Raw genomic sequence first — 25,528 nt, forward strand, 5'->3', positions numbered from 1 at the left:
CTTTTCTTAGCCTTCTTCAACTATTCATGCCTTAATTCCCTCTATTCCCTTGACTTTCTTAATATTATATTATTGATTCTTCCTTTTCCGGTGGCTTCTCTTTTGTCTAATTTACTGACTTCTTTTCCTCATTCTACCCTTACGTAAGTCTTCTGTGGTTCAATCTGCTGTGATTGCTCTTATTGACAAGGTTAAGTTGAATTAATAAATCAGAGAGGAAATAACATTATCTCCTTTGCCTAGTGCAGTACATCCTCAGCCTTGTACGTCCTCAGCCTTGGTTCTTCTTTACCTGTGTGCCTTCTACTTCCAAATGTAAAAATGTCACATTGGATTTTATTCACCTGCAAATAGGTAAAACTCCAGCACTGTTAACACAGGAAGGCTTTAGTTCTCTTGTTCCATGTGGACATGGCAAGTGGTATCTATGCCCAAAATGTGTTTGTACAATGATGACAATGATACGAACAGTTTTATTTTCCAAATAGTTTTCTGTAACTTACACAATAGTCTTACCTTCGTTGTCTGAATTTGTTCTTCAAGAAAACACCATGAGTAGTGTCCTGAATTATCAAATACGTTTTATAGATGATGTAAAATAAATTTCTGACTTTGATACTGGGTGGGAGCAGTGCCTTTACTGTTTAAATCATACTATTTTATGTCCTTTTTTCCATATAAGTTCCCTGGTGTGTGTCTGTAAATGCTAGACTTTAGGCTAAAGAATAGACAACATATTCTTATCCAATTTAGGGAAAACTAAGAAAAAGAGGTACAATTCAAAACAGCAAATTAAGTTATTTATTACCAGATCGAGAGAGTTATAAATTTTGAGACTTGCTTATAAGGGTTTGGGGAAAGTATTCGTGCTATTTACATTTCTTATTAATAAGAGCTAGGGTGCCTGGCTGGCTTAGTTGGTAGAGCATGCAACTCTTGATCTCAGGGCCATGAGTTCAATCCCCACACTGGGCATAGAGCTTAATTACTTAAATAAATAAAAATAAGAGCTGACTCTGTAATATAGATAGGTAGGTAGATTGATTGATTTAGACTGGCAAAAATATGAAAAAGTTATATCGTCAAAGATTTTAAAGGGTAAAAAACTAAGTTTAGCTTAAATGGGGGATTTCATCTCTTTAGTTAGAGAAGTCTTCATGTTACCATAGATCACATCCATTCATTCATCATTCACCCTGATTGTCTTTTGTTCTTACCTAACAAAGTATGTCCTATGTTTGTTTTTCAGATCTAAAGCGGGAAGCCAGTATCTGTCATATGCTGAAACATCCTCACATTGTAGAGTTATTGGAGACATATAGCTCAGATGGAATGCTTTACATGGTTTTTGAATTGTGAGTGTACATTTTACTTTCTTAAGGGTTAAAGTTTTAAGCAATGCTGGCTTGGGATAATGCTAACACTTACAAAATTTAACAGTAGTTGTTAGCTCATCTGTTTAAAAAACGTAACAAGAATAAAAAGATTGTCTCATTTTAAGGTTCACAATGGCTAAGGAAGCAAAAGTGGGCATATTTAGTTACCTTCATGTTTAGTATACTTCAGAGAAGAGGCTGTAGAGAGAGAGTTCAGATGAATAGCAGGCCCCAAAATATAAAATTCTGACCATAGGAGTCTTATTGAAGAGGAGTGGGATGGCAGTAGAGGTCTCCATGTAGCAAGCCTCTCTGGCAACTAAAAACAAGTAATAACAGACTTCCTATTTTGATATAATTACCACATTGGCATATTAAGGCAATTCTGTAGATAACAGTGTATTTAATTTTAATAACCCACTTGACATGTGTGTCATGGAATTTTCGTCTGTAAGATGGAGAAATGTGAGCTAAAGATAGTATAACTGGGTAGTTTTTAGCTAATTGGATAATTGTGTCCAAAGAGACTGTATAAAGCTTTATGGGATGGCATCCTATTCTTTCCAAAATTTTAATCCGTGACTTTGAGTAGGGTCTCTCACAAGGTGGTAATCGAGGCATTGGCCAGGACTGGAGTCATTTTAAGACTCCACTGGGGATGGATTTGCTTCCAAGCTCACTCACATGGTCGTTGGCAGCAGCCTGTTGGACTGAGAGCCTTAGTTCCTCATGAGCCATTGGCCTAGGCTTCCCTGGGCTCGTTGTCACTGGGCCTCTCCATATGGAAGTCAGTCTTGTAACCTAATCTCCGAAATCACACACCATCACTTCTGCCATATTCTCCTAGTTAGAAGTAAGTCCCCAGATTCAGCCCACACATCTGGGAAAAGGATTACACAAGGGCGTGAATACCAGGAGATACTGGTGATGCTTGGGAGCCATGTCAGAAGCTGCCCTGCCCACCCCACCCTGACATGGAGGGCTAGCTAATACATTGGATATCTAGATCAAAATTTTAAAATGTTTTACAAGTTTGTAGCAAAGGAGCTGAAACCAAAAAAAGATGAAATTTAAGACCAGTTAATATAAACTCACTCATTCAGTTATATAAGTGCAAGATCACTGTAAGCTTAGTTGTAACTGCTTATGGGAAAAAGATGTAAATGTTTTGAAAGGTAGTTGTTGCAACAGCTTTAAAAAAGCTCTGAATGGAGCCTTTGGCTACATTAATTAAAAGTATATAGTATTTAGAACCAAGCCCACACTCCCACTGTATTGTATACTACCCGTTCTCCCTAGAGCGTTCATAGTAAGCAGGACACTGGCACAATTCCCGAAGGGGATAACCAGAGTGGCAAAGAGCCTACAAATTTTGCCCTAGAGTCACAGTCTTCAAAATTTTTGTTAACATACCTGCTAAAAGAATTTTGAAAACCGTGTACCTCCTCACATACTTTTGAGTTGATACATAAGAACTTCTCTTGTGAGGTTATCACGTTTAGTGTTTTGTGTATTCTTTTAAATATATTTTCTTCAAAACCGTAGATCAGCATCTTAATCTCGTTCAATTTATGGCAAATGTCTGCTGTGTGACCTAAATGGCAGAGCTAGCCATCATTGTCAAGCCACTCAGCCAAATCAGACTCATTCTCTGTCAAAGAAAAATCTGCCTTCATTTTTCAAATAAAATTAAGGTGTTAATAGACATCCCTGTGACAATCATCTTACTATTGATTTTTATTCTAAAATAGATAAGGCTTTGCCATGCATATATTGTCTGGATGAAATAAGGTGGCTTTCCTCTTTCTTTCTAAAGCTCTGTTTTGCTCTCAAGGGTCCCTCCCTCAGGAGCTTCTCATTCCCTAGTTGTCTCTGAAGCTAGGCAGGTTTTTCAGGATGGGTGAGCAGTTTGTCTTTTGAGATGTGCTCGTGTGAGTGAAGATGTAAAAGGAAACTCAGCAGACCATAGACTTGTGTTCAGACAGATCAAATTATCGCAAGAGAAGAAATGGACATTGGTTGCCTTAAAAAGATCCTAATTCTCCTATCTCCTGGAAGGACTTTGGGTACTCCCAGAGATTCCCAAGTCCCAGTTTGAAGACCATGGAAGAGCTGTTGAAAAGACTGGGAAGCTTTAGTTACTCAAGAACCCGCTGGTTTTCTCTTTCCACCAAGAAGAGTCCTCAGAACAAAGGCCATGGTAGAACATAATGGAAGTCTTCAGTTATTTAAAAGGGTGTCATATGTAAGAGGATTGTAATGTTTGTTCAGTGTAGGGTCAGGGGCTGTAACTGGAATCAACAAGCAGCCGGTAGATTCCACCTCTAAGCAAGGAAAGCCCCTGTAGCGAATAGACTGAGTCAGTGAACGAAGGCGGCTGTCTCACAGAGTATGCAGTTCCTCACTAGAAATGCTTGAGCTCAAGCTGGACCCATCCAAGGAGGCTAAAGATAAAGGTTTAATTTTAGACTAGAGAGGACCTTCCAATTTTAAGATGTTATAATTCTTTTTTTTTTAATAACTTTCTCCAATTTAATTTTATTCTTTACTCAAGAAACCTGTTTTTATCCGTGTTTATATTCACTGAGAAAATGAAAAAAAAAACAGTATTATCATATACTCTCAAGTAATGAGCACAGAAAGCAAAATTTTAAGATTCACCTAAATTTCATCATGTTTGCTATTTGTTTCGAAGGGGTCTAAGCGACAGTACCGTAGAGAGAAGATGATCTTTGGTGTTATAAAACTTTGGTTACTATCCCAGCTCTGTCACTTTTCCTGATTATGTGACTTTGGCCATGTCTTTTAGCTTCTCTGAGCCTCAGGGTTTGGGGGTTTTTTTTTACCTTTAAAATCTTAATAAGATTATCAGAACTAGATGTGAATTCACTTTGTAAAATAGTGAAGCGCTCTACAACTGGAAGGTATTGTTTCCCGGGGATTTAGCAAGTTAGTTTTAGTCTCTCCTGTTAAATTGTATGAGATTTTATGGAGCTAGTTTTTGTGTGATTCAGTCGTGATTGAAATAATTCCTTGGTGGCTGTATATGGAGGTGAGACTTCATTGAAGTTGCATATCTACTGGTCACCTAATCTCAGTGTTAACCCAGATCACAAGAACGTGGCTTTATAATTTAATATTCTGAACTTTTTGTTTTGGAAAATTTCAGATAAAAAGAGAATAGTGTGAACCTCAGTGCGCCTGTCACTGAACTTTAACAGTTATCAACATTTTGCCATTCTTGTTCTGTGTGTCCTTTACTGTTGTCTTTTCTTTTTTCCTGGTGATTTCTAAAGCTATACCATTTCACCTATAAGTATTCCTGTTTGGATTTATAAAGAAGGACTTGATGTATAGATATAGATAGGTATCGATCCATAATAGTATAATCATACCTAGCAAAATCAACAATCATTCCTTAGTATTAGGTCACATTCGGTTGATGTTCAGTTTTCCCTGATTGAACATGAATTTTTAAGAGATCTATTTCTAAATTTAGAATTACTTCATTAGCTCTGGGGATCTGGAAGTAGATTATAAATTCACAGTTAAAACTTACTTATTTCTCAAAAGGGCCAGAAACAAAATAGAAATATAACATTGTTCTTTTGTATCATTTTTTATAAATTCACCTCAACAGTTGTCTTGTTCACTTTTTTGTTTTCTCTTTGATCTCCTGGGTTTAAAACAAATGAATACACAAAAGACCAATTTACTATAAGATTTAAGGTCCTTTGGCTCAAAGAGCAAGCAGTAAGTTTGTATATGCCTCCACCTACTGGCTAGGTAAGAGATTGTCTCTACAGTTGCAACGTAGACAAAGCTGCTCCAGAATGAAGTTCCATGTTTCTGGCAATAGATGTGATAATGATCCCTGGTAGTAAGGGGCTCATTGCTCAGGTGATGGGTTATCCGAATCCTTTCCACAGTTTTCTGACCTGCCACCAATACAGAGTAGACAAAGGGGAAACAAATTAAATAAGGTCAGTTGACTTTGCAATTTTTGGCTACTTGGAAACTGCTCTGATAATTTTGATGCAGAAAAAGAAATCAGTGAGTTACTTAATAGGTATCCATATCTGCCTTCGCCACAGACTGTGTATAACCAACTCTCCTTTTTTTCCCCTTAAGCCAAAGTCATGAAATTATATGGCCCGATCAGGTTGCTTATTATGTTAGAAAACCCTTCCAACTAGTTGATACCCATTTAATTATAAATAGTTTTAAGTTTAAAGCATATTCAAATACAGAGACTCACAGAAGCAGAATTTTCGAGCCAGAAAAGATTAAAGCAGTAGATTTCAAAACTTAACATTGAAAAGCCCTGAGTAGAGCTTGTCAAACAAGCTCGAACCCAGGCACCACCCCTAGATATTCAGTTTCAACAACTGCAAGTCCCAAAGTGGGAGGTCAAGAGATGATTGACCTTTAAAGTGGGGGCATTACTATTTAGAGACTATGTTGTCATTTCCCCCCAATACGCACAGAAGTTTGTTAGAAATCTGCATGTGTTTGCACTAGATCCATTGCTTTGGGGTCCATTGCTTTGGGGTCCATTGCTTTGGCATCGCGTTTAAATTTGGACTTGTCTGCAGTAGTTTGCTGAAACGTATTTAAACATATAGGTTCAATTTTGAAAATAGGGCTGTGTTGTGTCACCCCACACACACACTTAAATTAAATGTTTATTTTTAAGTAACCCATCCAGGCTTGTCTTTAGTAGTGTCTGATACTTGAGTTAAGCTGTAAATCCTAAATCGGCTGGCCAAGGAATTTTAATTACCTTATTATAGAATGATTACATATACCACAGGAAGACTTTTGTAGTAATTAAATGTGGTTTTAAAATACATCTGACATGAAAACAATAGTTTGTATCTTTTAAAACAATATTAGCGGTTTGTATTTTTGAAGCTCACAAGGAGATAGACTGATAGCTCTTTTATTTGTTTTTAATTTTATTTTTCATTTTGGTCTGGTGTTTAAGCTTGGGGAAGGGAATATTTGTGGAACTCAATTATGCTGCTAGAATAGAACCAATTTCGACTTACTAGCAAACTTGCCAAGGAAAGGAAAGTGTATTTGTTTGATATCAAGCAAGAAAAGTCTGGACTGTGGCATTTAAAATTATATGAAGATCTATACATATTTTTATAGCTAGTCTGATCTATTTTGATTTTTGTTTTTATGTGTATTGATAAAAATTGCTATTCATTCATCACATATTTATCGAATGCCTGCTTAAGTGCTGGGTAATAGGAAATGGTTGGAAAATATCGTTTGGTCCTAGTAAACATCAGAAACTCGATACTTAAGGTAATGCAGTAAGTTTTATGAGAGGATGTAGCTGGGTGCCTGTGAAGACCTTTGATAAATACTAGGTGAAAGAAAAAAACTTCTATCATAAACTTTTTTTAAAAAAATTAAACATTTCTCTTAACTAGCTTCACCAGTGTATTAAATGTTTAGTTTTATATTAGTTTTAAGAACTATGTGTCGGGGGTCCCCAAGTCACACCCCCAGGTTTGATGATTGACCAAGGAGGACTCCTAGGACTCAGTGTCTGATTGTAGTCACAACTGTGATTTATTGCAGCTCAAAGATTCTATAAAGCAAAACCAGCAAAGAGAAAAGGTATATGAGTTGAAGTCTAGGGGCAGCCGGGCGCAAGCTTCCAAGGGTCTTCTGCCAGCAACCAGTTGTGATAACACAAGCGAAATGTTGCCAACCAGGGAAGCTCGTTGGAGACTCAGCACCCAGGGTATTTATTGGGAGCTGGTCATGTAGGCACCCTCTGCCTGGCACGTACCATCTTCCAGCCTCCCAGAGAGAAAGCAGGTGTTCAGGATAAATCATATTGTTTGCACAAACAGTTTAGACACAGTGAGCCACACTTTTCAGTTAGGACAGGAGGAACCCATCCAAGTTGCCAGGTGCCAATCAAGAGCTAACTCCGTAGACAGGCCTTTCAAGCCCTTCAAAAGTTTAGGCCTGCTATCTTAACTCTTTCCTGCACAAACTAAAAATGAGATAAATAGAAGGGTTTTAAATTGATAAACTCCTGGATCTGCAAACAAAATATGATCACCTATGAAGAAAATTGAGGAGTTTGGATTTTTTTTTTAACTTTTAACTCTAATTACTGTATTATATTGACATCTATTAACAGAAAAAGGTAGGTGTCCCAATTTTTGTATAAAACAAACCCTAGATTGAGATGGTACAGTGTAGAATAAATTTTAACCTTTGAATGCTACATTAGAAAACAAACTACATTCTGATGTCTACTATCTTAGAAATGAATTTGAAGTTGTCACTCTGGTAAATTTTTTTGTATGTAAAAGCTGATCTTCAACCACTGAAAATAATTTTGAAAAAAGTTTATATACACAAGGTAAAATTCAGTTGATTTTTCCATTATTTAAAAGAAGCTTGTTCATTTAAAAATAAAAATTATAAGTAGTTTCTCGTGTAAATAATCTTTACAATACACATCCTTGGTAGAAATTTAGAAATTATGGAAAATTATAATGACAAAAATCATACCACTTTGAAAAGTTAATCACAGTGAACATTTCAGAACATTTTCTTCTACTTACATTCATGATCACAGTTGCACTCATTTCATGTATGCAATTTTGTTTCCCGAATCTTTTTACTTATTGACTTTAAGCATTTTGCTATACCGTTAAATATTTTTTAGATACAGTAGTCTAATGGTTGCATTAAGATATCTCAATTATATGCATGTGCCATAGTTAATGATTTCCTTATAGTTGGACATTTATACTGTTTCCCCTATTGGAAGTAATCTTATGATTAATAATAATCTTATACATAATTACTTGTTCACACCCCCTGATTGCTTTTTTTCCTCAAAGTAAGTTTTTAGAAATAGGATTACTGGGTGAGTATATGAATACATACAAACACCTACATCACACATAGATGTAACCTTTATTTATATATATATATATATATATATATATATATATATATATACACACACACACACAACCTGTTACATTTAGAAAAATGCATACACAGAACTATACAGCTTAAGGAATTATTGTAAACAGCACAACCATATGCCTACAACCCAGATCAAGAAATATAAACACCGTCTATAATACTCTTAACCACAATCCCCTTCCTCTCTCAGAATTACCTTTAACCTAGACTTCACCTCCATGCTTTCATGTCTATACCATCCATACAGTATCTCTGAGTAATATAATTTCAGTGTTACCTGTCTTTTAAAATCTTTATTTAAAAGAAGTCATATAGCATATACTCTGTTTTGGTCTGTGAGATTGATCCAGGTTGCTTTGTGCTCCTTCATTCTATTGCTGTATAGTATTGCAGTTAACAAACATTCACAGTTTACCTACTCATGTTAATGGTACTATGTATTTGGGTTGTTTCCAGATTTGGCTATTTTGAACAGTGCTGTTGTAAACAGTCTTGTACATATATCCTGGGAGTGGAATTGGTAGGTTTTAGAGTTTAACAACTTCAGTTTTCCAAGATCATACCAAGCTTATTTTCTAAAGCAGATGTATAAACCGACCCTTTACCAGTGGTATTTGCTTAAGGTGATTCAAGTCCTGGTTTCCTTGGCACTGCCCCTGTTTAAAAACCTGTTGTTAGTCCTTACTAACAGCACCCTTCTTTTATTCTCATGATTACTTATTGCCTATGCTGCACACCCTTCTGATACTTGGCATTGTCAGAATTTTCAATTTTTGCCAGTTGGTGTGTAGTAGAATCTCATTGTGAGTTCTGATTACTCTTCCCTAATTGCCACTCCATGACGTACCTCTTCATTCTTTTAATGGTACCTTCGGATTAACAGAAGTTTGTAATTTTAATGCAGTCTAATTTATCATTTTTTTTCTTTTATGGTTACTGTTTTGGGGTCTTGTTTAAGGAATATACACTACTCTGAGGTTATGAAGGTATCCTCCTATGTTTTATCATCCATCTGAAATTAATTTGGAGTACGCTGTGAGGTAGCAGTCCAATTTCATTTCTTTCCGTGTGGATGTGCAGCAGTCTCAGCACAATTACTGAAAAGACGGCTCTGCAGTATACCACTTTTGCCATAAATCAAGCACCTACACATGTGTGATTGTTTCCAGGTTCTGTTCTGGTCCATTAGTATATTTGCCTGGCATTGTGCCAAGAGCATGTCGGTTCTTAACTATAGCTTTATATTAAGTTCTAGTAACTAGTAGATCAGGGCCTTTTACCTTGTTCTTCTTCAGCCAATTCTTGAGGGATGTACTTCTCCACATTTTCCATATACATTTTAGAAACTGGTTATCAGTTTACACACACACACACACACACACACACGCACACACACACATCCCTGTTGGGATTTTGCCTTAATTATTGTATCAAATCTTCATAACAGCTTGAGAATAATTGACATGGTTACAATTTTGAGTCTTCCAATTCATGAACAAGGTGTCCATCTTCCCATTTATTTAGATCTTTCATTTCTGTCAATAACATTTTATGCTTTACTCTGCAGAGGTTGTATACATCTTTAGTTAGATTTATTCTTAGGTATTTGTTTTTAAAGGTAGATCTGTCTCCCTCATCTCCTTTTCCTTTCCCTCCTTCCTTGTATTGACTTTATATTCCTTTCTATTCATCAAGCAGTATCAATCCCAATAATTTATCTGTAGAACCACTTGGATTTTCTGCGTACCTGATCATATCATCTGTGTATGAGGAGGATTTTGCTTATTCCTTTTCCATTCTTGAACATATTTATTTTTCTAGCCTTTACAATGGATTAAACATTCAGAACAATGATGACCGTTATCTTTCTTTATTTCTGATCTTAGAGTTTGCTAAGCATGAATAGATGGTGAATTTTATCAAATGCTTTTTTTTCTGTATATGTTGAAATGATCATATGACTCCTTTGACCTGTTAATGCAGTGAATTTCATTGATTCTTTGGCTAACCAAACTCGGTCGTGATGTATAATCCTTATATTCCCTTTTATGTATTGCTAGATTTGGTTTGTTTGTATATATGTTTTAGACTTTTTATATCTATATTTATAGAAAGATTATACTATAATTTTCTTTCTTTTTTTATTATATTATGTTAGTCACCGTACAGTACATCCCTGATTTTTGATGCAAAGTTCGATGATTCATTAGTTGCGTATGACACCCAGTGCACCATGCAATGTGTGCCCTCCTTACTACCCATCACCAGCCTATCCCATTCCCCCACCCCCCTCCCCTCTGAAGCCCTTAGTTTGTTTCTCAGAGTCCATAGTCTCTCATGCTTCATTCCCCCTTCTGATTATATACTATAATTTTCTTATACTGTCCATGCCAGGTCTTCTTATCTAGATTGTGCTGACCTCATAAAATGAGTTGGGGAGTGTTCTCTGGTTTTGCTTGTTTTGTTCTCTTTATGATTCGTAGAACTCACCCATAGACCCATTCAGGCCAGACTTTTTTGTGAGAAGGGTTTTCTTTTCTGATTGAATTCCTTAAATATTTATAGGAATATTTGGTTTTCTATTTATTACTCTCCCTTTGGGTGAATTGTATTTTGCTAGGGATGAGTGCATTTTATTGAAACTTTTTAAACAGTTTTGGCACAAATTGGTTCATAGTATCTCTGTAGGATCTTCTCCATTCTTTAGTAATTTGTGCCTTTTCTTTTTCCTTCTCAGCCTTGCTAGATATTTGCTGGTTTTATCAGTCTTTTAAGCAATGACTTTTAGCTTTGTTAATCCTTTTCATTGCATATTTATGTTCTATTTCAGTAACTTCTCTTTGTTGTTATTTTCGTCCTTCTACTTTGGGTTTGATTTTCTAGGGGTTTCCTCCCTTTTAAGTTTCAACTTTTTTTTTTTTAAGATTTTATTTATTTGAGAGAGAGAGAGAGAGAGAGACAGCTAGCGAGAGAGGGAACACAGGCAGGAGGAGTGGGAGAGGAGGAAGCAGGATCCCAGGGGAGGAGCCTGATGCAGGGCTCGCTTAACGACTGAGCCACCCAGGCGCCCCATAAGTTTCAACTTTTTTGTACCTGTAGATTTTAGATGTGTCCTTATTTAAAGGCATATAATTTTTTTTATTCTAGATGCTCAATCTTTGTCTTTTAATTGGAGCGTTTAGTACATTTACACTTCATGATATTTGGGGATGGTTGATTTATGTCTATGGTATTCTTAGGTGCTTTCTGTTGTACCACCTATTATGTATTTCTTTTCTTTGCCTTCCCTGACTTATTTGGGTCAGTTGAATATGTTTTATTCTATTTTTTTCTACTAATTTGGAAATTTAAGTATTCTTTTCTGTTATCTTAGTGCGTACCTCAGGAGTTATAGCACAGCTCCCTAATGCATCCTGCTCTAATATTGATACCATGATTGTCTTCCTGAATATGACAAGCACTGTAGAATACATGAATTTGATGTAATGCCCCTCCTTTGACTTACAGGCTGTTGTTTTCACGTATTTATATTTGTGTACATAAATACGTAAGATCCATGTATTTACATCACTCCAACTTCTTTTATTATTAGTTTAGATTTACCCCCACACTTGTCCTTTATTTGTTCATTATTCTTTCAGCATCTCTAAGGTTTTATCTGTATTCATTATCCCTGTGTCAGTCTGCTGGGTGCAAACTCTCCATTTTTATTAGTTTCAGAATTTCCTTCTATCCCTCTCAGCCTTGAAGGATATTCACTGAGTAGAGAATTCTAGGTGGGCATTTTCTTTCCATTAGATATCATTCCACTGTCTTCCAGCTTCCATTGATGTTGAGAATTCAGGTAGCAGTCTGTCACTAATCTAAGGATGATCTCTATTTCACAGGTTATTAAAAAATGTTTTCTTCATCTTTCGTTTTCTCTGTGGGGTGTGTGAGTGTGTGCGTACGTGTGGGTGTCTTAGACCTGCCTTCAATTCTTTAAGTCTCTTGAATCCGTGTACTGATATTATTTGTGGTTATGGAAAATTTTCAGCCATTATCTCTTTAAATATTGCCTCTACCCCTTTCTTCCTCTCCTCACCTTTGTGACCCAATTAAGCATAGACATAGGTGTACCTTATGGTGTGCTCTATATCCTCTCCCTTCTTTTCTGTATTTTGCATGTTTTTCTTCTGAAAAGCTGTATTACTTTTCATTATTTTCATTTTCTTGCAAAAAAAAATTCAAGCTCAGCTTTTATGTTCTGGGACATAAAAAGCTTCATTATTTGATCATCTGTGCTGGATAATCTCAGCATATGAAGTCCCTGTGGATTTGCCTTTGTTGTCTATCATTTTTTGCTGGTTCTTGATCAAGATCTCTTAGCCTTCATGTACCAGATTCATTTTGACTGTGTGTTGGAAATTATTCCAAAAATTACTGGCCTAGACTGATGCTTTGTTCCCCCCAGAGAGGACTTTCCTTTGCTCCTATTAGGCACCTTCAGGCACTAGCAGTTTGGAACCATCTTAAAGTTTAAGGCTTAGATTTTTAAGGCCACTCGAAGAGCAAGCCAGATTGCAAGTATGTGAAGGGGCTGATTATTTCTGGTTCACCCTTAGCTCTTTAGGGTTTTAGCTCAAGGTTGAAGAGTAATTTATGAGATTCCTCTGAATTCTGACCCCTTTTCCCTTAAAGATCTTATGTGTAAGCAGATATCCCCAGGGCAAGAAGGACGCTGATTCTTGATACCTCTCTGAGTTCCCATTCTCTCCCAGATTTTAATCAACATTCCTGACAGTTTGGTTAGTACTTTGATGCTTCCAGGAAGCTTTCCATCCCCCTTTTTTCTTGTCTTCAGTGGGAGACATCACCTAGCAGATGTCAGCGATATAGTTAAAACTTCTTTTACATAGTATCTTATCATTCTCCATAGAGATTGTACCAATTTATATTCAAACCAGTGATAGACAACAGCATCCATGTTTACATTTTGAAAAGTCAAAATGATGTTTTAGTTTAATTTGCATTTGTTTTATTACTAGTATGATCAAATATTTTTTAAAGTATGCTTACCCATTTCTTTTCATCTATTCACTTTCTTTAGTTTTTTGCCGTTTTGTAAGAATTCTGGTATTTACTAAGGATATTTACCCTTTTCATATATTTGCAAATATTTTCCCTATTTAATTTTGCCTATGGTATTGGATTTTTGGTGTGTTGATTTTTTAAATATGCAGAAGTTTACATTCTGTCAGAGAAAGAATTTATCAATAAGCAAGAGTGAAGAAGGATACGTGTCCATGGGTTAGTACACAGATGTACTAACAGGAAATTCCTGGCTCTGTCCCCTGGGAAGGTCTAGAAGCAGTGAAACCGCAGTAGTAATGAGCACATCCACACCCAGATCTTCATTTCTTTTTTTTTTTTTAAGATTTTATTTATTTATTTATTTGAGAGAAAGATCTTCATTTCTAAATATCATTCTCTGTTAGAAGAGCCAGGAATCCTTGGAGAAATGATGACTCCTAGGACTGAGGCAGAGAAAATACAAGATGAGCTTGGAGCGTTTTATAGTGTCTGAAAGGAAGGAAGTGCTCAAAAAGAAAAAACAAAAAATAGAGTTATGTCAAAGGGTCACAGGAGCCAACCTGAAAGAACTCCCAGTGGCCAAACATGGAACAGTTTGGGCAACAAAATAACATAATATTGGACTATAACCCAGAGTATAAAATACATATCTATGAGTCCATACCGATATACATAAATTATTGAATAAATTAACAATGGGAGAGAAGAAACAAATGTTCCTTACAGAATTCCAAACAATATTTATAGATACCCCCCTCCAGGAGATGGAGATAATCCCCATCCTTCCTTCAGTGTGGGCTGGACCTAGTGACTCACTTTCAAAGAACAGAGGATGGAAAGGAGAACATAGCAGCTTGTCACTGAAGAGAACTGGCTGACCCCCTTCCCCATAAACAAGGAATCAAGTTAACATCACCAGTGATAAGTCATGTAGATATCACGTGTCCCCTGAGATGATGTGAGGAGAAGCACACTTCACCTCTGTGATATCCTTCCCCAAAATCTACAACCCCCATCGGAAAATGAGGAAAAAAAAAAAAACTTAGATCAAAATGGAGGGATATTCTATAAAACACCTTGCCAGTGCTCCTGTTTTTGAAGCAGTCGAGGTCATGAAAAACAAGAAAAGACCAAAAAATTGTCGCAGACCAGAGAAAACTGAGGAGACTTAATAACAGACTGCATTGTGCTGCCTGTCCCGCATGGATCCCAGAACAAAGTACATCAGTCAACAAACAGTAGCTTGTAGTCCAACTACAGTTTGGAGTTGAATCAATAGTAATGTACGAGTGTTACCCTCTTAGTTTTGGCAAACGTACTATGGTTACCTGAGGTGTAATAACATTAGGGGAAGTTGGGTGAGAGGCATACAGGAGCTCTGTACTATCTTTGCACTTTTTATGTAAATCTAAAATTATTCTAGGGGCACCTGGGTGGCTCAGTTGGTTAAGTATCTGCCTGCGGCTCGGGTCATGATCTCAGGGTCCTGGGATTTAGCCCTGCATCGGGCTCTCTGCTCAGCGGGGAGTCTGCTTCTCCCTCTCACTCTCCCTCTATGCTCTCTCTCAAATAAATAAATAACTAAACAAAACTAAACAACTAAACAAAACTAAAACTAAACAAAAATGAAACCACAAGTTTATGCCATTATTTTCAGTTTAAGGTAATAATACAGATTTTTATTTGTGAGCCATTTACTAGATATAAGGAATTTTTGGTTTTTAGCATAATTTTGTTATTGCAATCGTTTTACAAAGAGTCCTTACCTTGTGGAGATAAGTACTGAAATATTTATGCGTAAGGTGATATTAATGTCTGGGATGTGCCTCAGAATCGGGCAAGGGGTGAGCAGTGGGTACTGGGTTTGAAGTATGGGTTAAGTAAGATTAGCTAGGAAGTTGTTAGTTGCTGGAGCAGGGTAGTGGATTCACAAGGCTTCATTACTCATACTTACTGCTTTTGAAAGCTTTCCAGAATGTAAAGTTGTTTTTTTTTTAAGTGAGAAAGAAAGTAGAGTTTTTACTTAACTTCTTAAATTTTCTATTTGTACATCTTTTCTCTGAAAATCTGGGTTCCTTACCACATTAACATATTTGCTTCATGCTGCTGATTTAAAGATATGATAAAAGTAAGACTAGTGAATGCAGATTAGGATTTCCTTGCCCTTCTTTTCATCCTTAGGGTGTATCCCACTAGAGATGCACAATCACAAGCACTGGGGCGTAAAGTCACTTAAATAACTCTCTGTGATTATGTGACAAGCTGGATATAAAGTTAGGTTTGTTTATATCAGTTCGGGGTTTTTAAGTTCTTTTTTTTATTGTGTTATGTTAGTCACCATGCAGTACATCATTAGCTTTTGATGTAGTGTTCAGTGATTCCTTATTTGCATTTAACACCCAGTGCTCATTACAACACATGCCCTCCTTAATACCCATCACCGGGCTACCCCATCTCTCCACCCCCCTCCCCTCTTAATTAAAAATTTTTATTGAGAGAATTGTAGTTTCACGTGTAGCTATAAGAAATAATACAGAGAGATCCTTGTAGATGTTGCCCAGTTTCTCCCAACATAATTTTGCAAAACTAGTAAAACATCACAACAAGGATATTGACATTGATACACTCTACTGATCTTATTCAGATATCAGCAGTAGTTTGCTTTTAATTTTAGGGATTGCCTCTTTTTTTGTCTTGATTTATTTTTGTTTTTAGATTACGAAAAGCATGTACATGATTACAAAGTCAAACTTGTGAATAAGATTCATGCAGAAAGGTCTGGCTTGCCTCCCTGTCCCATATCACTTCCTTCCTTCAAGGAAATGATTTCTTAAAATCAAAACGAGGTCATTTTGGTTAGTTAGCTTTATTTATCTCTGAAAATATAAGAAAATATATATTACATGTTTTTGTACTGTCTCCCCTTCTTACACACACATACGCTGTTGTAGACATTGATTATTTTTAATTTAACAATATGAAAACACCAGGGATCTCTCCATAGCAGTATGTAGGCATCTTCATTCCTGTTTATATCTGCTTAATACTCCATTATGGATATAGAATAGTCTCTTAAGCCAGTCCCCTACTAATGGACATTTAGATCATTTCTAGTCTTCTGTTACATTTATAACCTTGTGTATACATCATTTCATACTATTGCTAATGTCAAAATCTTTCTATAGATGTGGTACTACTTTGCATTCCCACCAGCATTGTATGAGAGTTAGACCTTAATTTTAAATTGTGATCTAAAGAACTGAACTAATCTCTTAGGTATTTACTAATTAATATGACATTTCATTCTAAAACTGCATAAGTCTGGACAGAGAGGGTTGTAGATAAATTCTGATCTGTTTGTATGGCCCTTATCCGTGTCCGTGGACTTGACCAGAATGCTGTTAAATAAAATAGATTCCATATCATTGTGAGGTGACTGGGCTCAAGAGAATTTGTAATACTCAGAAGTAGAGATAAAGTCATTTGCCCTTCCGCCAACTGTTGACTTGAGTCAGTAGGCAGTGTCTTTGAATATTAGTATTTGTTCTTTTTGCTAGACTCTAGAAAGTATCGCTTGTCTTAAGGATATCCTTCATATTTCTTGTGCACATTATTGAGGGCTCAAGAGGTTCACAAGAAATAGGGGCAAAATCTTGATGGGCCTTTTTAAGACATGGCAAAGAGTTTGGATTTTAAAGTTGTGGATGCCATCACAAGCAAACTTACATGATCAGACATCTTTTTTTAACCATTCTTTGGCCGCAGTATTGCTGTAGGGTTGGATTTGGATGTGGGGAGAATTCGGAGACCGTTACAGTGATGTAGCATGAACATTGATGGCTAGGATAGATCAGCGTCAATAGAGATGAAAGAGAGTGAATAGAACCTCAAGATACTTAGGAATTAGAATGGACAGGATTTGATGATTGGATAAAGGAAGTAAGGAAGCAGGAGACAAATTTGACTCTGTTCACTGGCTTGAGCACCTGATATATATATGGTGGTGCCTGGAATTAGATCGTGAAGTACATTTTGGACATGTTGAGTTTGAAGTTGCCAAAGACGAAGTGGAATATGTGGATTAAGAGCACAGAGAGAAATCGAGAGGCCTGGGGATAGTCGCTGTTCAGATGAGTTAGAGTATAGAGAGGGAGAAGAAAATAGGTCTTGAGAACTGAGGGTCTCCCAAATGTGAAAGGTTTTAGAACAGGAGGAATAGCTAACACATGAGACAGAGAAGGAACAGCTGAAGAGGTGGAAGGAAGATGATGACAGCAAGATGTCAGAGAAGCCGGGTAGAGAGACCAAATCAAGAACAATATTGTGGGGAAATGAAGTTTAGGCACATCTTCGTTTCATCCTTCACTAAACTCCCTTATTCCTCAGCCGGGGCCCCGCACTCCTGCTATGTAGAGCTCCCATTCTGGCTCAATTCTTAGACATGCTCCCTGTTTGCTATCTCTCCATATCTCTTTGCTCCCTTGGTATCTCTATGTGGTAGCTCATCTCCTTAGGGAGGGAGTGAGTGAAATGTTACAGGACAAGTGGAGAGGCCTGTACTGTTGTCCTAACTCTGCCACCAACTTTATCCTTTTAGTAATTTTGTTTCTTAATGTCTCCTACCTGTGAGACATAGCTAGAAGCACGAGGCAGAGAGGGATAGACAAGAAAATAATTACACTTAGAAGGGAGGGAGAGAGGAAGGAAGGGAGAGGGCCTTCATAGAGGAAGAATACTGAGACTTGAAGGATGACCAGGAGTTTGTCAAGTGGTAATGGCAGGGGTGAAACTAGACGAAAGTATTAAAGAGGTCAAGATACAGAAGCCTCATGAACTTTAAAGAGAATACAGCCAGGCTTCATAGGAACTAGAAAGAAAGACCTCAGGGGGCGCCTGGGTGGCACAGCAGTTAAGCATCTGCCTTCGGCTCAGGGCGTGATCCCTGCGTTCTGGGATCGAGCCCCACATCGGGCTCCTCCGCTGTGAGCCTGCTTCTTCCTCTCCCACTTCCCCTGCTTGTGTTCCCTCTCTCGCTGGCTGTCTCTATCTCTGTCAAATAAATAAATAAAATCTTTAAAAAAAAAAAAGAAAGAAAGACCTCAGGAGCCAAGGTCACTGCTCCATTCATTTCATGGGGCTTTGCATCTACTTTACTCTGGAAAGAGCAGCTTTCCTTGTTTATTCAGGGGCTTGCATATAGCCCCCAGACAGGCTCCCCAGTACCCAAATCTGCATGACCTTCAAGTCCAAGTTATTTCTTTCTGCTTCTCTTACTTCGTGACAGACAGACAGAATGTGAATGAATGAGTGAATGAATTTATCTGATTTTTCTCAGTCTCCTTCTTTTCTAGAACCCTGAGTATCCTAAGTTGTTGACCTGACCCTCTATGGATAGCCTCCTTTTGTTTGGTTGGGGTTTTTTAAAGATTTTATTTTTAAGTAATCTGTATATCCAACATGAGGGTCGAACTCACGACCCTGAAATCAAGAGTCATACACTCTACCAACCGAGACAGCCAGGCGCCCCAGATAATCTTTTGAATCAGGGATCTGTTCCATGTCCATCCAGGGGCAAATAAAAGCCCACTGCTGTTTCCATGCTTGGGCTGGGGTTCTAGGTGGGAGAGCTGAATAGAGCATGGAAGGCAAACTGACCATTAGTGGGAAAGGAGGTAAGCATTACAAGTAGAGCAAAGGGCATGTGGAATGGCCAGAAATGCGTGTCAGTTTATATGGTTAGGGCACTATTAATAATGGTGGGCTCTTACTTTGGAACAAGGTGCAGGATGAAAAAATGACCACAGATAAGTTCAAACATGTACTAATAAAACCACCAGTGATGTAACTACATGCTACACTTTATACTTTTTGATAATCTCTCATTTCCTCTCAACTCACTAAGATTAGTCACCATGCCCATTTTATAGATGAGAAAACTGCAGCTTAGGAGGTGGTGACTTGTTCAGGGTCACAAAGCTGGTATGCCGCGGCCCTGACTCTAGTGCCCTCACTCCTACTTGCGCTGATGCATCTAGGGCTTTGTTTTTTTCTTAAGTTTGTTTATTTATTTAAGTCATCTCTATACCCAACATGGGCCTCGAACTCACGACCCCGAGATGAAAAGTCATGCTTTTCCAACTGAGCCAGCCAGGTACCCCACATCTAGGGCTTTCGATGCCACGTTAAAGATTTTAATTCATCCATTCACAAATATTTATTGAATTCCTACGATGTGCCAGACACTGTTCTAGGTGCTAAGGATTTAACGGTGGGTAATTCAAAGTCCATGCCTACATGAAACTTACATTCTAGTGGAAGAGACACACTGACAAATATGCAGTAACAATAGCAAGTAGTGTTAGGGCTATGAATAACAAGGACCAGGTCAGGGATAGAGAGTCATGAGGACAGGGTGTTCACAGGAGCCCTTTCTGAGGAGGTGATGTTTGACCGGACTTTAAATTTTATTCTATAGGTGATGGAGACATCGAAGTAATTTTACCAAGGCAATAATATAATCAGATTTGTGCATTAGAGAGAGACCCTTTAGACTCGGTATGAAAAATGTAGTAGAGGGTCCATAAATAATTCCAGGCAAGATGGGATTTGGAGTTCAACTTCATTGTAATAGGGACCAAGGGCCCCCCAAGGGAAGGGAACTAGAGTCTGGCTCACTGCCATGAAATCCAGGGATGGGACAGAGCCCCCCAGCCTCAAACAGTGGCTGAGAAAAGCTGTCGCCATCATAGAAGGCTAGGTAGCTAGCTAAAGGGGTACGTACAGAAGGAAAAAAAAAAACAAGAATCCCCCATTTAAGATTAATGTTCAAATGAAAATTTCAAAGCACACAAGGAAAAACATCCTGAAACAGACTCAACAGATAGGAAATTGGGTCTAAAGGAAATGGAAATGATAGAAGAATCTGAAAGGGACTTCAAAGTCCTCAAAAAAGATAGAAGGAAGGGGTAACATCCACAGAACAAGAAGCTGTTTGTTCTATTTCGTAAATATTGTAAAATCCTTAAGAGAGCATGTGTGTGCACTGTGTGTCTGTCCTGGGAATCAATATGGCTAAGTCGAAAGACCGTATTGAGAAACCAGTAAAGAACAAAGCACAGTTCGAGATGATAAGTATGAAAGAGAAGCTAATACTCACGCAGGCCGTATCGAGAATATCCAATACACATAAACAGGAATTCTGTAGAACATAGAAGGAATGATAAAGAGGAAAGGCCTTACTCAAATAACAGCCCAAAACTTCCGCAAGTTGAAGAAAGACTATCCCCTTCAGATAGAAAGAAGGCTTGGGGAAGAAAATTACTATTAACTTTTGGATCATCTGAGTGTGTGGTGATTGTGGGACACCTGCCTGTAGGTGGCCAGTACTCAGCTACCCATAAGAGTTTGGCCCCCAGAAGAAGACTCTGGGCTAGAGATGGAGTTGAGGAGTCATTACCATCAGGACAGGGCCCACCTCAACGCTTGGCACCTCAGTTTCAACCTACTAGCTTGTGAGAACAAAATGAAATGTGAAAGTACTCTGATAATCAAAGCTGTAGAAAGTCTCAACCATAACCTTCATTGTCATAAATTCTATTTATTGTCGAGCCTCAGGAATTCTGGAGCCAGGTTGCTTAGGTTCAAATCCTGGCTCTGCTACTTTCTAATCGTATGACCTTGGACAAGTTATGTCACATTTGTCTTAAGCCTCAATTTCCTCATCTGTAAGATGCCTGTCTCCTTGTGTTGCTATGAGGATTAAATAAGTTATTACATGTAAAGCACCTAAAATAGCACTTGGTGTGCAGTTAAATGCTCAGTAAATCTTTGCTATTAGCTATTAACATCTCTGCATTTAACAGGAACCTTCAGGATCTTATCCCAGAGGAGTGACTAATGTGAAAATCCTCGTCTATGAGGGTATAAATTTAGGTATCTGTGTCTTCCTGTAATACTCAAAGGATCAGTCTAGTTAACTGCTGACTTTTATTTGTCCACACGCAGAGTTTTGTTGCTGTTTGCAAATTGGCCATGATATTATTTGAACATTCAAGAACTCCCTATTTTTTTTTCTTGTCACGTTAGAAACTTCAAAATAATTCACGGGTAGATGGAATCTTCTCGTGAGGACACGGTAATGGTTCCATTTTTCTTGCTGAGTTGGAGCAATCCAGTCTTGGACAGAGACCCATTCTTATGCCTCTTTTCATTTATATCTATACATCTGTAGTTTTTTAAGTACCAACATTAACATTTTCACGTTAGCTCGGAACTTGCCTAGAAATAAGGATTATACCGGCTGGTTTGATTTCAGAGTGCAAATGGCAGTAAAATGAAAACTGAAAATCAGTAATTAACCGTGTGATTATTTTTTTGATCTGTGGTCTGGTTATTCGAGATGAGATCATTTTCCAAGTTAGCCCCCCTTTCTCATCTCCAAGGCCAACCCCATCAGAGTCTGGCATGATTATTTACAGTTCTTTAGATGTTCTGTGAGGTGGAAACAGAGGACAAGTCAGAAGAATTGTCAAAGAATGACCCTGAATCTTTGAATTCCACAAAAGGCCAGGAGGAACCTATTATGAGTTTCCTATCTCCATCTTTTGAAGGGCTGCTGCCTCCTCTAGGCCAGCAGCTCTACTGTTGGGATGGTAGGGCCTGCACTGAGGACCCCGCGTCTGCATGAAGACAAGGCTTTGAGGAGCAAGAGAGAGAACTGTATTTCTAGAGAGAAGAGGCCAAAAGAAGAACTAGAAAGACTTCAGAAGACCCATAGATAGTCACCCACCCCAGAGTTAGAAGAACTTACGCAGGACCGAAAGTAAACTGATATGATTATTAGGATTGAGTTGGTTTTGAGTGGCAGCTCTCACTTGCGAAGGTAAGTTAGGACTAGATCGAGGTCTAAGAAACTTTAAACATGTTTTGCTTTTTTTTTTTTTTTAAACAAGCTGAACTAATACATCCAGTAGATTAAAAATTACATGTAAGGTATTTGCAGCAGTAATTATTTTTTTTAGAATTAATGAAGTTAAAAGATTTACAGGAGGAGAAGGTAGGGTAGAAAAGATAGTTCAAGGACCTCTTGACCTTTGGACACTTTGCACTGTGCAGACATTACTGGGGCCACACAGTAACCAACGTCTTGGTTGAACTCTGTAGGCCTCGAATTGACAACAAAAACAACGCTAGCTTGGAAAGTTAGTTCCTACCTAGCACTGTGAAACCCTGTCTCCTGGTCAGTTGAAAAGAAAGTACAGGAGAGATTCCCTTCACTTGTGAGGATTTGCAGTAATTAAAAAAGCCCCTTGAAGTAATAGCCTATCATTGTGCTCTCAACAATGCATGGAAGTCCAAGTGAGGGGAGGAAAAAAGTATAACCACCTCCTTCAAAAAGGTGAGCAGAAAACATGGAGTTAATACAGGGGGGGCCAAGAATCAAGAAACTGAGATTCTAGTCCCAACTGCCATTAGTTACCTAAGGAAGGTCTTTTCATTAAACTTTCAGTTCTAAAATTCCCTAATGTGTCTCATCATGATTCTCTCTGGAGCCCTCTTCCCCTCCTTTTCTTTTCAGGGCCGTAACTGAAAGAGAAAAAGCATGTGTGTGTGCACATGCACACATGAGAGAGAGAATATGAATGAATGAATGAACGAATGTGTGTACGTATGTGTGTATGTTGGAGGTTGGGGAGGTGTTTAGCTGTGAAGATTAGTGAGCACACTGAGGGCTAACAGTAAAGTTCCTCCTTAGTAAACAGAACAGGGCTTGTTCCCAACTGCCTGCCTGCCTTTCCTGGGAGTTTCAGAAAACCATACAGAGACATGTTAACATAAACAACTAATCCAGACATCTGGGGCTCCTCCTATCTTAGGAGCATTTGCTAGCTCTTGTAGGTGGAGTTTCTTCATCCACTAGGAGGCGCCATTGTCAAGCAACATTGATATGGGTCGGGAGATCTTGGTTGGTCCTTTAAGCCATTGGATAGGAGAAAGGTCTGGCAAAAAGAAAAGAGTGGTAAATTTAGGACCCTGGAAATGGTGACAAATCAACCTTTGATATCTAGACAGGCATTAAAACAACATTGTTTCTAAAATGTGATAAACAGTATCTTAGACTACATTTTAATTTTAGAAGTAGCAGATTCTTTCAAGCCAGTCTTTTTTCAAAGAATCAGAATTCTGTAGGATATCAAGAGACCTTAGAGATTACAAACCAAAGCCCGTCATTTTATTGGGGAGTCACTGACAACCCAGAAAGGTTAAGTGGCATGATCGAGGTCCCCCGGGCAGTTAAAGGTAGGCTTGTGAACAGAACTCATGAATAGGAGACATTTCTCATTGTTTTGGCTGTCCAACACCTGAATCCTCTTCCAGTATTTGGAGAATCACCCATCTTAAGAGTCTTGATGAGGGACAGAGCCCACCTTCTGCTGTAGAAGCTAATAATGCCAAGTACTTGCTCTCCTTGGCAGTTAAGATATGGGCATACGACGTAGGTTTCATGAGTCAGACATAGCCACCCAGGATGTAATAGCTAGTGACAAAAAAACAAGGACCATGTGGCACTCTCAGGTGACAGCAGGGATGATTACTGGACTAGTCATAGCAGTGATAGTCGGCACAGCTTCCAACATCTGCCATTAACAGGGACAGCGGTGCAAGCTCTTGCAGCTTGTAGACATCAGCTGCCACGGTGCCTTCATCAGATCAGTTCAGGGCTTTGTGTCTGACTGCAGCACAGTCTTCGTTTGACAGGCCTCCCTAGCACTCTGAGCAATCCACGGTCCCATTAATCAACTCCCATGCTGCTTAAATCAGCCAGAATTGGTTTCTGTTTCTTGTAACTCAGAGCCTTAACTGACCCAGCATGAAGATTCCAGAATCAGTAGAGAAATGGCAGAAGATGACCCCGCTATCAGGAGAGTCACTGGTCTCTGAAATCTGCACTTAGACTGGCAGCTCTTGCACCTTGGGATATCAGCCCTGGCCTAAGAAGGCTGTAAGCTGAGGCATGGAGCTGGGAGTGGCAAAAAAGATACCAAGGGCCAGATACCCCAAGATGCCATGTTGTTTGTGGTGAGGAATTCTGAGGAACCCAAGAATTCCTACTAGAACATAACTGTCCAGGTCCTTATGAATCTCTATTTGTCAAGGTCAAAGGTTAGAACACATTTAGCAGTAAGTTTGTCGTATAACTTTTGAATATTGAGGTGTATGGAGCCATGGGCTCCCACTTGTACACCTGCCTCAGGTGCTGCGACTGTTAGGGGTGAGCCTAGACGGAGGGAGGCCACCTGTGGCATGTGGGCCCGAAACAGCTTTGAAGCTGTACCCGGCTGGTCCCCAGCAAAGTCACGAGGTGGCAGGATTTGTATGATGTGCTCTGCCTTCCCTTTCAATGACCTTTCCCTTCCTTTGCTCTGTCTCCTTGTGTCTCCTCACTCTCACTTGAAGACCACCTTAGCACGCCCATTCCCTCCGTGAGCCATGAGAAATCCCCTGCAGACATTAGCAAATCTGGGAGTCGTCGTCTTAGGCGCTACTAAATTTTCTGAGCCACAAAACTACTGTAAGCCACACTCGCCAGCGGATCCACCTAGAATGAGACAGGCCAGGAAGCACTGCTTCCCAGCTGGGTAACACCAGACATTCCTCTTCAGCAGAACAGATGCTCAAGTGCAGTAAATATACTAGGGAAAAGAAAGATTTTTTTATAATAGTGTTGAGAAAACTAATAAGCAATTCAGAAGTTGATTTCGATTCGACCCCCTCTCTAAAAAAGAAAACCACAGACAGAACAGTTTATATAAACAAATCATAGGAAAGCTAGCAAAAAATAAAATTATTTAACAGATCTTTGGAGAGCTTTTACAACTTCAAAGGACTGGGATTCACAGAGGAAAACATCAACAGATTTAAAATTGAAAAAAAACCTGGAAAATTAATTTGCCTTAATATTGACATAAAAGGGTTCCATTCTACTGAACATCGATAAGGAGAGCTCACCACGATGGAAGGGACGATATTAAGCTTCATATACAAACGGGCAAGGACAGAAATGGTCAGTTCCCACCAAAAAAAATACACTTGGTACATAGGCGTAT

At 38.4% G+C, this 25,528-nt stretch overlaps 1 protein-coding gene across 8 annotated transcripts in view; it reads left to right on the forward strand.

The window, feature by feature from the left end:
• Positions 1-25,528, forward strand: part of CASK (calcium/calmodulin dependent serine protein kinase) — a 349,106-nt gene that overhangs the window by 122,960 nt on the left and 200,618 nt on the right. For all 8 annotated transcript variants that reach the window (XM_087859504.1, XM_087859498.1, XM_087859502.1 and 5 more), the window contains exon 3: positions 1,250-1,355. In XM_087859504.1, the coding sequence (XP_087715630.1) occupies positions 1,250-1,355 (106 nt within the window). The remainder of the gene's footprint in view (positions 1-1,249; positions 1,356-25,528) is intronic.

This window comes from Ursus americanus, chromosome X, assembly GCF_024610735.1.
Source record: "Ursus americanus isolate L20-20 chromosome X, mUrsAme1.1.p, whole genome shotgun sequence".
Taxonomy (NCBI): Eukaryota; Metazoa; Chordata; class Mammalia; order Carnivora; family Ursidae; genus Ursus; species Ursus americanus.